Here is a 13,847-nt window from a genome sequence, read left to right on the forward strand (position 1 = left end):
ACCTATATGCCTTGTTCGCAGAGGTCTGAATGACTGAATGGAAAGTGTGCATCATGCAAAATAGGAACCCGGTATTGTCAGAGTAAAATAGTTTTATAGTATAACATTTTCCACAGATTTAACACCATGGAAAAAGTCACAAACATGTACATTCATTTTCATGAAACAATTCATGTTTAAATAATGGCCGTTGTGATTGCAGTCTGATCCACTCTATAGTCATAGTGTCATCATATATTCGACAGAAAAAGAGTTTTTCCTTGCCTCTGTCGCCAAGTGCTTGATCATGATGGGAATTGTTTGGTGTCTATAATATTACAAAGTACGGTCTAGACCGGCTCTATATGAAAAGTGCAATGAGATCATTTTTGTTATGAATCGGTGCTATATGAATACAATTTAACTGAATTGAATGAGAAGAAACTCTTAAACGTACATGTGTAAGATTGCATGATTTCAGTCATCTGTTCATCCTACAAGCAAATGGAGGGCATCACCAGACTAACCAGGAACGAACAAATCCTCCGAGACTGATACAGGAACCGTACATTATCAAACTCAAGCCTGATGCCAAGCCAGTTACCCTCAAAGTGCCACGGTGTGTTCTACGGCTATTGATGGGAATAGTAAAGACAGAGCTTAGTGCCATCTGCTGCATAGAAGAGCCGACAGAGTGGTGTATTGACGTGGTGGCACCAAAGAAGTCTAGAGATAAAATCTACATCTGCATTGACCTCAATGATGCAGTGGACCCAGAACTGGGCATGCTGTCAGGTGCAATGAGGTTCACCACAATTGATGCCAACGTGGGATTCTGACAGACCTCATTGTAAACAGAATGTGCACTCTACATCGCCTTCATGACACCATTTTGGGTGCTCTTACTTGAAATGTCCCCCATTCTGCATTGCCTCAGCCCCAGAGCACTCTCAGAACCTGGAGCAAAGCATATGATGTAATGTTAAAATAATGTATTTTAAAACATGAAGTTGTCTGAAGTCTTGTTTTGCACCGCTGAGGGAAGCAGAGGTGCAGTAAGAGGAAGCCAGAAGGCAATTAATATGTGCATTGTGTTCTACAGGAGCAAATAAATTGTAAAAAAGAAGCCATCTCGAGTCATCCTTCACACGCCATTAAACCACACCCGTTACACTACAATGTGTCACCTAAGCTGGGCGGACCACCAAAGTAAAGTGAATGTGTGGGAAACACTGTCTGAACAGTTATTCTTTTTCTTTTACAAGCCAGGTCTTCAGCACTGTGTCTCTCTCCATGATGTTGACAGTTTCTAGTAGACGGATGCGTGCAGACGAAGAGGAAGGGACGGGGCTGTGTGGTGAGGGAGAGAAATGAGCAAACGCTGCCAGGACCTTACAGAAACATATCAATTAATAATTAACATCAAACTATATTGGTATAAACGGTATTGTCTAATTTTATATCTCTTTTGAAATTATATCGGTATACCTCATTATACCACACACCCCTAACCTGCAGAGCCCGCACCTCCTCCACCGATGAGAATGGAGGAGGATACAAGCTCCACTGTGGGACACAAAGGCTGGGCAGGGCCACAGGCAGGCCTTTGTGAGCCTAGGAGCAAAATGCAGGCAGGACGGGCAGACGGACAAGTCACCAACCCGCTTTGCTGTGGTTAGAGCCAACAGTAAAGACGTTTTCAGTGAAACAAATTTCATCTCCAACGCCTACATAGGCTCAAATGGGTGACGAGAGAGGGCATCCAACACAAGTGACAGATCCCACAGAGGAAGCAGAGGCCTGGAGACCGGGAATTTGCAACGCGCACCGTTCCTAAAACCACAGACCAAAGGATGCTGCCCCACCGGCTTATCCCCAAATCCCACATGACAAGCAGAGATGGCCGCCAGATTCACCTTAACCGTAGAAAAGGCCCTCCCCTTGCACTGAAAAAGAATGGAGCACCACGAGTCGCACCATTCCTCAAAAATACACCACTTAGTGTGAGTGGAGGAGGCTCTTGCAGTGACCTGCTCAGGTAGGCCAGCAGCATTCAGGTTCCACTTTTCACGGGCCAAGCCTAGAGCGCCACCAGGATCAATCTCTGACTCTGACCAGGGTGGGGGAGATTAGGCTGAGAGGGGGAAATGCATAGAGCAGTACTCTCGGCAATGGGTGGGCTAGTGCATCCACCCCAAAAGGTGCACTTACATCCGAGAGGGAGAAAAACAGTGGACATTGAGAGTTTTCTTGCGAGGCGAAGAGATCTACAGCTGCCCGGCCGAATCTCTGCCAAATTTGATCCACCACTTGTGCGTGGAGAATCCATTCTCCCCTACGACAGAAGATCCCCCCCGTGTTCAAAATGCCTGGTACATGTGTCGCTCAAAGGGACAGGACAGGGCTTATCTGTGCAACTGCAGTGAGCACATGCTGCCCTGACGGTTGATGTACGTGTCGGATTTGTCTGTTTTCACCAGGACATGGTGATCTTGGAGAAAGTGCAGAAAATGTTTTAATGCAAGGAATACTGCCCACAGTTTCAATACATTTATGTGAGCCGGAACCACCTTCGGGGCCCCAAACACAGCCCAGCCCGACATGGTCGCCCCCCAACCTACCCTGGCTGACACCACCCCCAGTGCGACACCTGTCATGAGAGCCCTCGGGTCTCTCCGCTGGTGGAGAGCCGCCACATACACGGGTGTTATTTTCACCCTGCAGCTGAGGTGACGGCGTTGACACAGCCGTTAGGCAGCCAGCCAACGTTGAAAATCCCTCATTGTTAGTAGGAGTGGGAATCTCTGGGCACCTCACGATTTGATTACGATTCAGAGGGCTGCGATGTGATTATAAAACGATTATCGATGCATCTTGATGCAGAATTTTTTTCTATACAGTATCTCTGGATAAGCATTAAATTTGCACATTAAAATCCAAAAGAAACGTCTCCTAATTAGCTTAAAAGGACTAGTTTGCATCCCTAATTTACATCATTAACCTCAGCTCCATGGTCCCTCATTTCATTAACAACCAGATGTCAGACTCCTCAGAAAACGCAGGATGTACAGTACAGCTTGTACCTGATGTTCTCAACCCTTGACAAGTAGGTAAGTTAGCAATGACATACAGCTGAGCTAATTAATATTACTTCATTACTTATTTAGCTAACGTTACATAGCAGCCAAAAAACGTGTCGCACAGGGGAGATGTTAGCTAGCACTAACCGCCTTCACTGTCCAGCAGCTGGGCAAACAACAACAACAACTTTTATTAACGGAAACACTGTGACCTACACTGCACGTTTACCACCAGACAAACTTACGGCTAATATTTTTCCGCTAACTTTCACCGTCATGTTCAGCCGCTCGCTCTCTCGCTTACCCACACACTCAGGAGAGCTCGCCAGACGTTAAGAATCATCATGCTCGTACAGTGTGTGACTTAAAATCATTACTTGCGCATTGATATTAATGATTGTGTTTAGACATTTAGTAAAATCATAAATCATCTTGGAAGCGCATAGATTTCCTCAGCACCTCCACTTGCACTCTCTCTCTCTCTCTATCTCTCAAACACACACAAACACATTGAAACTGAACCATCTGAAAATCCAATGTTTTCCAGTTAGAGAAGTTAATCTCTTTATTTTATTAACACAACGCTGTCAGTGTCAGAGACCAACCTTCAAATAAGTTACAAGCAAGCATGTAAGCAGCCTAGCTAATAAGGATAGCTATGTTAACATTAGAATACAGCTGGGTTGCCACATGCACGGCGTAGGTACCAGATGTGCTCGGGTGGTCAGATATGCTCAGGGGCCTGCGCCTGTCAATAACGTCACATAACGTGATGACGTAACAGATTGCGATTGGCTGTACGTACTTTCGGATATAGTATTAACGGGTCCTCGGATCAACTATGGAGACCCCAGAGCTGTTAAATAATTTATTAAAAATTAAGAGCCGTTAATCTTATTTAACGGCTCTAGGAGAACTTATACAATGAAATACAGCTGTACTAAATGGGACCTAACACAGCCTGGCAATAGCTGTGTATTAATGTTACAAGGCTAATGTTAGCTGCCGATCAAGTTAAGCTAACAGTAGCTTACTTAAGCTACTCACACAAACTACATATGGCGCCTGTTATAAATGTAGGTATCAGATCTGCTCGGGATCTTTATTGAATATTTATGCTTTTATTTCATATTTACTTTGGCGTACGCACCCACGTGTGCTTAACTGGATCTGCAGCTAACATTAGCGTCGTAACATTAATTCACCGAAAACTAGTTTCCGTAAACAATACCACATACAGCCAATCACCATCTGCCACGTCATCATACAAACGTACAGCCAATCACATTATGTGATGTTTCCAACAGGCACAGGCCCCCGAGCAGATCTGAGCACCTGAGCACATCTGGTACCTACAGCGGTGCCACAGTTACACGGTTCTGTGGGAAACCCTGTACTGTGCATTAACAGATGTTTCTGGTGGTTTCTCTTCAAGCTAATAAGCCTATTTCTTCTATGCTGGCATTTCACTGACATGCAGCAACGTGACACCACCCCCTGGCAATCAGGTCACCAATTGGTGATCTCAAGTAGCCATGATCAGACGATATGAAAATAGAGAAGATTACCCAAGCCTACAGCCTCTGATTTTCGTCCCCCTGAACACATGGGGAGAGAAGGACGCCTGGAGAACTGGAAACTGCCAGGGCCTCTGAACAATATACTGTGGAGTTCTGCAACACTTCCCTTTCCCTCCCTTTTTTTTCTGGGAGCGGGGAAGAGAGAAGCTTGGAGTGTTGGGTCGCAGGCTTCTACTTCCCCTCCCCAGGGTGGGAAGGGCGGTTCCCAGCCACCACAGCCACAAAGGAGTGTTTTCCCCATGGCCTTGGGTTTTCTGACCGAGGCTGCTGTTTAGCCTGTTGACTGCATGCCTGTGTCTGAGGCTTGGCAGCCCTTTGTCTCCCTTTAACCGCTGCTGCTGCTGTAGCTACAGCAAAGCCTGCCCTTGGTGCTTGCGGGTGTAAGGGATGAGTTTCCGGGACAGGCAGAGGTCAAAAGCTTCAAAAAAGCGACCAAAAAGCGACCAAAAAGACCCTTGGCCATGGCCCCCTGAGAGGTTCAGCCACAAATCCCTCTCACCCGCGACAACAAGCCCCATCACTCGGCCTCAGCCTTGGACTGCTTCGCATGAGGAGCACAGGATGAGGTCGTTCATCAGCTGGCACGAGTTGTTTAGATGGTGGATGGGCTGGTGGGAGCCTCTTACTGTCATATAGGACTCTCACCATTGCCTCGGCATCCTGGGCTGCAGGCCACATTATCCCCAATTTCGATGCAGCCCGTTTGCAGACCTCGTATAAGTTGCTGTCCACGGGGGACACAGCTTGGATGCACTTGGGTCTGGACTGTTGAGCGGGGAACGTGGAGTCATCCTCCTCGTTCTCCATCTCGTCCATGTCGAGGATGTCAGACTGCATCCTCACAGCCCGGTTCCACTTCCACCTCAGCCTCCATCATGTCTGCACAGCTCGTGGTGGCTTTTGGCCAAAGAGAGTTGGTTGTGGCTTTCGGGGGCTGTCAACAGGCATGGGTCCTGGCTGTTAGCCACCGCAACTGCAGGCTATGCACATGAAATGAGGGGCCCTGCCCGAGATGGACGCCATGATGCTGGGCACAGGCGGGATGCAGCCTCTTTGGCCTTTGGTTCAGACCCTTTGGTGGGGGCAGCAGCCGAGGACATGGCACTGGAAAAGAACACCACAGCCTGATGAGTAGCTGTAGCTTTACTAGGCGTGCCGCTACTCGTAAGCCTATCTGCTCAGGTAAGCTAGCACAAGGGGTTTTAGCCAGAGCTAAGTAGGTAACATAGGAGACCGATCGTCATGACATGTTAGCCCTGCTCCGGGTAACGTTACACTGCCCAGTTAACAAATTAATGTTAACTAAAACCTATTTGACTTTCCGTAACGCGTTCGTAAGTTACAGGGTGGCCAGAGAAGTGGTTTGCCTTGACGCGGACACTGCTCTGAAATTATGCCATGTAACAGCAGAATATACTTCTTACGAAGGACTTAATCAGCAAATCCAGACTTGCCCTGAACTGCGTTTGATGACGTCGGCCTTAACGGATCGTCTCTGAACAGTTTAGCAGCTAACCAGCTTTGTATAGTTTCTTCATACAAAGAAGGCGAGAATGAGCTGGGAGGGGTTGGTTGGCTGTGGTAGCTCACACAGCTCGACCTGTCTGTCACTGACAGACATGGTGTCATCGGAGCTTCCATAGTAGGTCACGCTGAGGCATTTCCCATAGTGAAACACCAAACGGCGTGAGAAAAAGAAATACACAAAATATACAAAAGAAATAAGGGTCACTAGGGGGTTGTTGAAGAGAACTTAGAGAATGTTCTAGCCAGGCACTTTGGTCCCCAGGGCTCAGTCGCCAAAGAAGAGGGCGAGTGTTAAAATGCAGGGCATGCGTCAAAGAGTGGACGAACGTGAAAGAGCCTCTCATTCTCTCCAAACTGCCAGACAGGCCACGGCAGATGCTAGCAACACAAACAACCTGCTCGTAGTGGACAATTTCTCTAGATACATAGAGGTTACCCAGCTGAGCCCGATAAGGTGCACTGATGCTGTAGTACACCTGAAGTCAATGTTTGTGAGATATGGCATTCCAGAGATATGAGCTAGCCCCAATCACAAAGCAGTGGTGAGGCCAAACAAGCTGTGAAACAAACAGTGAAAAGCTTGTTGAAAAAGGCAAACGAAGCGTACAGAGCTATGCCACTGAGCAATGACTACAGCCCGGCCTAGTTGCTCATGGGCGCCTCCTGCATACAACCCTGTCAACCTTGCGATGTTGGAACCAGACATCACGGACCTGTGGAGATTTCAGACAAGGAAAGAGAGAGGAGGTGGATGGACAGGAGCAACTACGACCAAGATAACAGAAACGGGGACATGTACACATGCTATGCCGAGATACAGCCAGCTCCACCAGCTACAGACAGCTGCTTTGAGACACAACAAGCATGTACTACTGCAGTGAACGGTTCTGGCCCAGATCTGGCAGAGAAGCCAATATCAAATTGACTATACACACTGTGGGGAAAAAAAGGAGAAAACAAATGTCACTCGTAAGAGTAATGACAAGTCTCAGATTTATGTTACTGATGACAGGTGACACTATATACTTGTGAATTTCACCAAAACATCTTTTTTATTTAATGTTAAATCCTTATGTTTGGGACTGTAATCAATTGCATGTGTGTTTTATTTGGTGCGTGTGTGTGGACGTGACCGCCGTGGTGACATGGTTGCCGTGGTGACATGGGTGAGAGTGCAAACACTCTCACCCATGTCATGTCTGTCATGTCTGTTATGACTAGAGGTAAGCTGCCGTTGAACTTCTATATATATATCTATATATACACTACCGTTCAAAAGTTTGGGGTCACCCAAACAATTTTGTGTTTTCCTGAAAAGTCACACTTATTCACCACCATACGTTGTGAAATGAATAGAAAATGGAGTCAAGACATTGACAAGGTTAGAAATAATGATTTGTATTTGAAATAAGATCTTTTTTACATCAAACTTTGCTTTCGTCAAAGAATCCTCCATTTGCAGCAATTACAGCATTGCAGACCTTTGGCATTCTAGCTGTTAATTTGTTGAGGTAATCTGGAGAAATTGCACCCCACGCTTCCAGAAGCAGCTCCCACAAGTTGGATTGGTTGGATGGGCACTTCTTGCGTACCATACGGTCAAGCTGCTCCCACAACAGCTCAATGGGGTTCAGATCTGGTGACTGCGCTGGCCACTCCATTACCGATAGAATACCAGCTGCCTGCTTCTGCTCTAAATAGTTCTTGCACAATTTGGAGGTGTGTTTAGGGTCATTGTCCTGTTGTGGGATGAAATTGGCTCCAATCAAGCGCTGTCCACTGGGTATGGCATGGCGTTGCAAAATGGAGTGATAGCCTTCCTTATTCAGAATCCCTTTTACCCTGTACAAATCTCCCACCTTACCAGCACCAAAGCAACCCCAGACCATCATATTACCTCCACCATGCTTAACAGATGGCGTCAGGCATTCTTCCAGCATCTTTTCATTTGTTCTGCGTCTCACAAACGTTCTTCTTTGTGATCCAAACACCTCAAACTTGGATTCATCCGTCCACAACACTTTTTTCCAGTCTTCCTCTGTCCAATGTCTGTGTTCTTTTGCCCATCTTAATCTTTTTCTTTTATTGGCCAGTCTCAGATATGGCTTTTTCTTTGCCACTCTGCCCTGAAGCCCAGAATCCCGCAGCCGCCTCTTCACTGTAGATGTTGACACTGGTGTTTTGCGGGTACTATTTAATGAAGATGCCAGTTGGGGACCTGTGAGGCGTCTGTTTCTCAAACTAGAGACTCTAATGTACTTATCTTCTTGCTCAGTTGTGCAACGCGGCCTCCCACTTCTTTTTCTACTCTGGTTAGAGCCTGTTTGTGCTGTCCTCTGAAGGGAGTAGTACACACCGTTGTAGGAAATCTTCAATTTCTTAGCAATGTCTCGCATGGAATAGCCTTCATTTCTAAGAACAAGAATAGACTGTCGAGTTTCAGATGAAAGTTCTGTTTTTCTGGCCATTTTGAGCGTTTAATTGACCCCACAAATGTGATACTCCAGAAACTCAATCTGCTCAAAGGAAGGTCAGTTTTGTAGCTTCTGTAACGACCTAAACTGTTTTCAGATGTGTGAACATGATTGCACAAGGGTTTTCTAATCATCAATTAGCCTTCTGAGCCAATGAGCAAACACATTGTACCATTAGAACACTGGAGTGATAGTTGCTGGAAATGGGCCTCTATACACCTATGTAGATATTGCACCAAAAACCAGACATTTGCAGCTAGAATAGTCATTTACCACATTAGCAATGTATAGAGTGTATTTCTTCAAAGTTAAGACTAGTTTAAAGTTATCTTCATTGAAAAGTACAGTGCTTTTCCTTCAAAAATAAGGACATTTCAATGTGACCCCAAACTTTTGAACGGTAGTGTATATATATATATATATATATATACTTACACATATAAAAGTTGATATTTGTAAATTTGGCGTGACTAAACTGTTGTATGTTGTTGTATGTTATGTCCGACTCGCCTTGTGTGAGTCTTAATGTTATTTGCTAACCAAAGTTTTTTTTATTAATTAATTCACAAACCTAAAGGCTTACGTTAGCATGCTAGGCAGTCACAGTACAGAGTGGAGGACACTGTGTATTCTTCTAACGGCTAACGGCTGAATTACTGAAAAGTTAAGACTGTGCCTGTGTGTTTAATGCCAGAACACGACACAGACTCATCGGCAGACACATACACAAACACACATGATTGGGTCATTGAATACCATATCATATAGAGGTGAAATACTGTGAAATGTCTTGGTTGCAGTACACTTATATGTGAAAATGGTTTAAGGTAAGAAGTTCACATTAATGAAAAATTACGTGTGACATTCTACGCAACAGCAAGCAGAGTTCAGATGCATGCTCAGGGTTACCAAGCTGAAGAGCAGTCATGATTAAGCTACTGCCTGAATGTAGATAGTGTATTGCTCAGTAAAAGTTATAAAATGTGCCTATAAAATGTCTTTACCTGCTCTCGACTCCCTGGGGAAATTCTGAGTCTAGACTTCCTAAAAATAATACTAACAACATAATAGTTAGTATACTCTTCCATAAGTGCAACACTTTTGCATTGTGAAGGGTAATTAACATTGCAGTGAAACTTCAGAGTCCAGCATATTTAACACAAAAATGCACAAAAGTCTGCCTTTGTGGTCAACCATTACCCCCCTAAAATCTAGATTTCTTCTCTCACCTGTGTCAGTGTGGCAGAATTCAGGGGTAAAGGAGATGTCATCAATGGCGACGTATCCACCTCTGGCACTGTTAAAAGCTACCTCAAATACCACCTGGTAACACATACAGACATAAACAGCAACCATTAACAGATGGGTAATGAGCAATGTATGACTTAGACCTATTAATCCTGAGAACATGCTCTATAAATTGTCAAAGATATGTTGTGAAAGTTTGACATATACTTATAGATGAGACATCCGTAGAAGCCAGACAGTGACATCAGTATAGGATAAATTCAGGAACATGGGTCAGTAGCTGCTTGATGGAAACAGTCTGTGCAACTCTTGGCTCAACTGGACAGAGGAACTGACCCAGTTAGTAATGTTACGTAAGCTTCTTTCTACAGCAACAGCAGGCTGTAAAAAGTGTTTTGGCAGAAAGCATAAGGAAAGGAAACCATGAGAAGCATACACCATTGAAAGAGCAATGGAAAGCCGCAGAGGAGTGAGTGTGTCTGTCTATTCAGCTGCATACACAACAATAAGAAAGAGGCGGACCATACTGTATATAGACATGTCTGAAAAGCACAGTGGACTAATAACACAAAAACACTTGAAATAAGTTCATTACAAAGGAAATGAGCAGTTATTTGTCATGCTCAACAATTATATATGCTCAACAAATATATATATATATATGTATATGGTAGTGTTGTAGTCAAGACCGCACAAACCGAGACCAAGTCAAGACCAAGACCAGAGTTTATCGAGACCGAGACAAGACCAAGACTTTTAGGGGCTGAGAGCAGTCAAGACCGAGACTGAGGGAGGGCGAGACCGAGTCAAGACCAAGACCAGTTCCCTGCATTGCATAGCACGCAATAAAATGTGGAACGAGATCATAGGTACTTCTCAAATTGATCTGAAAGATCCACAGTCATTTTCTGGATTTCATGTTGATACTTTTGCATCAAAGTTGCATTATATAGTTTGCTGTTCAGCGTTTGTTAGGTATGATAAAATCCAAATCAAACATGGTGTGAAGTGATTTATCTATGTTCCAACTGTAATGGTAGTATTGCAGGAAATATATTTTTGGCTACAATACTTGAAGTGTGAAAAAATGATTCCAGCACAGCCTAACTTTGACCTACTGTACTTACTGTAGTTGTGTCCTCTCACAGTTTCCCTGTACAATGAGGAATTACTTTCAACATATTAACTATGCTCACTTTCAGTTTGACCATCAGATAATCTGGATAAACTGTTCTGTCTGACTGCTTGTTTCCATTGCATTTGATGACTTGATATCACTGTGTTTCAAGAGGTCAGCTATAAACTTGGTTAGTTCATTGTTTTCATGACTGCCTGAGATGATCGACAGAGTTACAAAAATAGGACCCAAACTGTAATAAACTGGAAAACCCATGCAGGCATTTTCTAGAGCAGACGAGACAGCCCATGTGACTTCCTGTATGGGCTTTCCTTTCTTTTTATAGGAGTGAGGCCAGACCTCACTAATTATCACCCGCTGCTCCATAGCTTTATAGTTGATTCAGTCACTCTGGCTCTCTCTCCCTGGGCATATGGTTTGTTGTTTGGGTTAGGTTTTCCTTGTCTTTAGTTTCTTTGTTCATTACACTTCAGTGTACAAACACGCAGATGTGATGGAAGCCGGCAAGGCTGTGCAGTGAGTAAACTTCACTCCTCGACACCCTAAGAGACGCTCTGGCGACCGACGCCAGGGCGCATGGGTTTTAACCTCTCCTAGTCTGCCTCCCATACCCGAGGTCGCCGGTTAGAGTCAGGACCGTGCAGTACGTTCTCGGGGGCAGACGGTTACACAGACACTCAACAACACACTACTGATGTTACTGATTTACATACTTTAAATCTTCATCTGTTAATTTATACTTTGTTAAAAAAATCTTTAGTTACAAGTTACGAGGTGTCCTCTCCCTTTTGTCCTCCCTTTGAGCCGGGCTGTGACACAGACCACAGGTTTTTTTAAATCCATGTGTGTTTTCATATATTTCATCTCATGACGTTGACCTACTTGCTATTAGTGTGCATTCTAGCTCCAGTACTGACCTCAAGGGGGTGTGGGGCCTTTATGTCAATGCCGACCAGAGTCCAGGCGGTGGTAACATACACCTCTGGCCTCCAGATCTCCTCAAAGTGGCCCAGCTGGTCTTTGGTGAAAACTGAAAAGATGTTTCCCCTCTCCTGGTCTCGGTGGTAGTAGAAGGACAGGCAGCCGGCCATGGGCACCGTAGTCATGGGTGAGGTCAGCTTGGCCACTTCCTGGAAGTGCTTGGCGTACACAGAGTCCACATACATGTAGTGGCCTGAAGCAGCAGAAGATATAGATGAGCTCACACTACACATTATGCGCTGATACAGTCACATTTATAGAAAATGTGTGGTTTTACAAGTTGTCATAAGACAAATGACAAGATGACTCATTTGCAGTAATTCACACAGACCTCCATCAGTGTTTGAAGACTAAACAATTTTATTGACAGACTGTAATGAGCATTGACGATATTATTATTATTATATTATTACATAAAGCAGTAATGGATAACCACAAGTCCCAACCTGTAAGTCTTCATTCTAACCAAACAACACAGCAGCTTTTCTCCAGCCAGCACTCCTCCCTGATTACTGATTCTGCCTCCAAAACCATTAATCCATGTAAACAGACTGTCAAACTATAGAGCACTGCTCTCTGCAACTTTATGTGCAGCCGGATCCTGGATGTTTAAAACTGATAGACCATGAGCTGTGGGAAAAGTTTATTTAAATGCAGCACAAGGTCTTTACAGACTAATAAAGGTAAGAAAGAAACAAGAACAGAACAATAATTAACTGATGACAACACTAGGTTTGATAAGAAATGAACATGAGGCATGTTACAGAGAAGTGCTCATTAACAACACAAAACAAAACAAAAAAGCTGGAAGCTGTGGAGAACTTGAGATAAAGCATCATCATCAGACTTCTGCAAGAATGTTTTTGTACTTTTATCTTAAACATCTCCAAGTGACAAACTCAAATTCGTACACAAGGCTACACTCCCTGTTCCACTCCATTTTTAGGTATCATTCTACCTAAAAATTTACCAAAGAGTAATAAAAAAGTCCTGGTGTCAGCAGGCAGAAACAAAACCAATGTAAGTAGTGAAATTAGGGGATAAAATAAAAAACAAATATTACTACAGCTGTCTTTATAATATTATAATATTCTGTATTCTGAGAGAGAGAGAGAGAGAGAGAGAGAGCATTGCTCACAGCTTCAGGGCTTGTCAGCAACTACTAATTTGTCCCGAGCAAAATTGTAATCAAAACATTTAAATATAAATGTTGTCGGTCAGCGTCTAGTCAATGTACTTGCTACACAAATGGTTAACAGTCGCCGCAAAGTAGTGAGAGAATAACATGACACACCTGACCGCGACACAGACACCTGTCGCTCTCTCTGCTGTCTCTGTCCCCCTCCCTCAGAGACACTTCGCTCTGTTTGACTGTCTCTCTGCTCCAGGATGCTTAATTCCCTCTGAAGCGGCTGTGAGCTGCACTTTATCAGAGGTGCTGAAGTGAACATGTGTGTGGATGTGTGGTAATATTTCTGTCTGATCACAAGTGTTTTCAGTTTTGGTTTTCTACCTCTGATGAAGAGCAGTGAGCTCTTCTCATCCAGTCCAGTCCCAGACAGGTATTCTGTCTGTCGGACGGTCTAAAGGGGGTAGCAGCCTACTACCATTTCAGCAGAGCACTAAGGCAGGGTAATGCACAGCAGTGGGGCAGGTAGATTTTGTTAAAATATAATGACTTCATTCTCATTATATCTCGTAATATTATATCTCAACTTGTTATTCTGCAAATGTCAGAGAACACAGATATGTGGGAGAGATTTTTAATGTGCAGAAAGTTCTGAACATTGAGCAGAAAAGCTGCTGAAACACAGGAGCTATTAAGGTGCAGGGGATATTA

The 13,847-nt window shown here is 44.2% G+C and overlaps 1 protein-coding gene across 2 annotated transcripts in view; it reads right to left on the bottom strand.

The window, feature by feature from the left end:
• The window catches only part of mamdc2a (MAM domain containing 2a), an 85,103-nt gene that overhangs the window by 41,429 nt on the left and 29,827 nt on the right, over nt 1–13,847 (bottom strand). For both annotated transcript variants that reach the window (XM_038704114.1, XM_038704115.1), the window contains exons 6-7: nt 11,944–12,200; nt 9,870–9,963 (exon numbers count right to left, since the gene is read on the bottom strand). In XM_038704114.1, the coding sequence (XP_038560042.1) occupies nt 9,870–9,963; nt 11,944–12,200 (351 nt within the window). The remainder of the gene's footprint in view (nt 1–9,869; nt 9,964–11,943; nt 12,201–13,847) is intronic.

The sequence above is a fragment of the Micropterus salmoides genome, unplaced genomic scaffold (assembly GCF_014851395.1).
Source record: "Micropterus salmoides isolate LMB-PRFRI ecotype aquatic unplaced genomic scaffold, ASM1485139v1 Ms_hic_scaffold_7, whole genome shotgun sequence".
In the NCBI taxonomy this organism is placed as follows: Eukaryota; Metazoa; Chordata; class Actinopteri; order Centrarchiformes; family Centrarchidae; genus Micropterus; species Micropterus salmoides.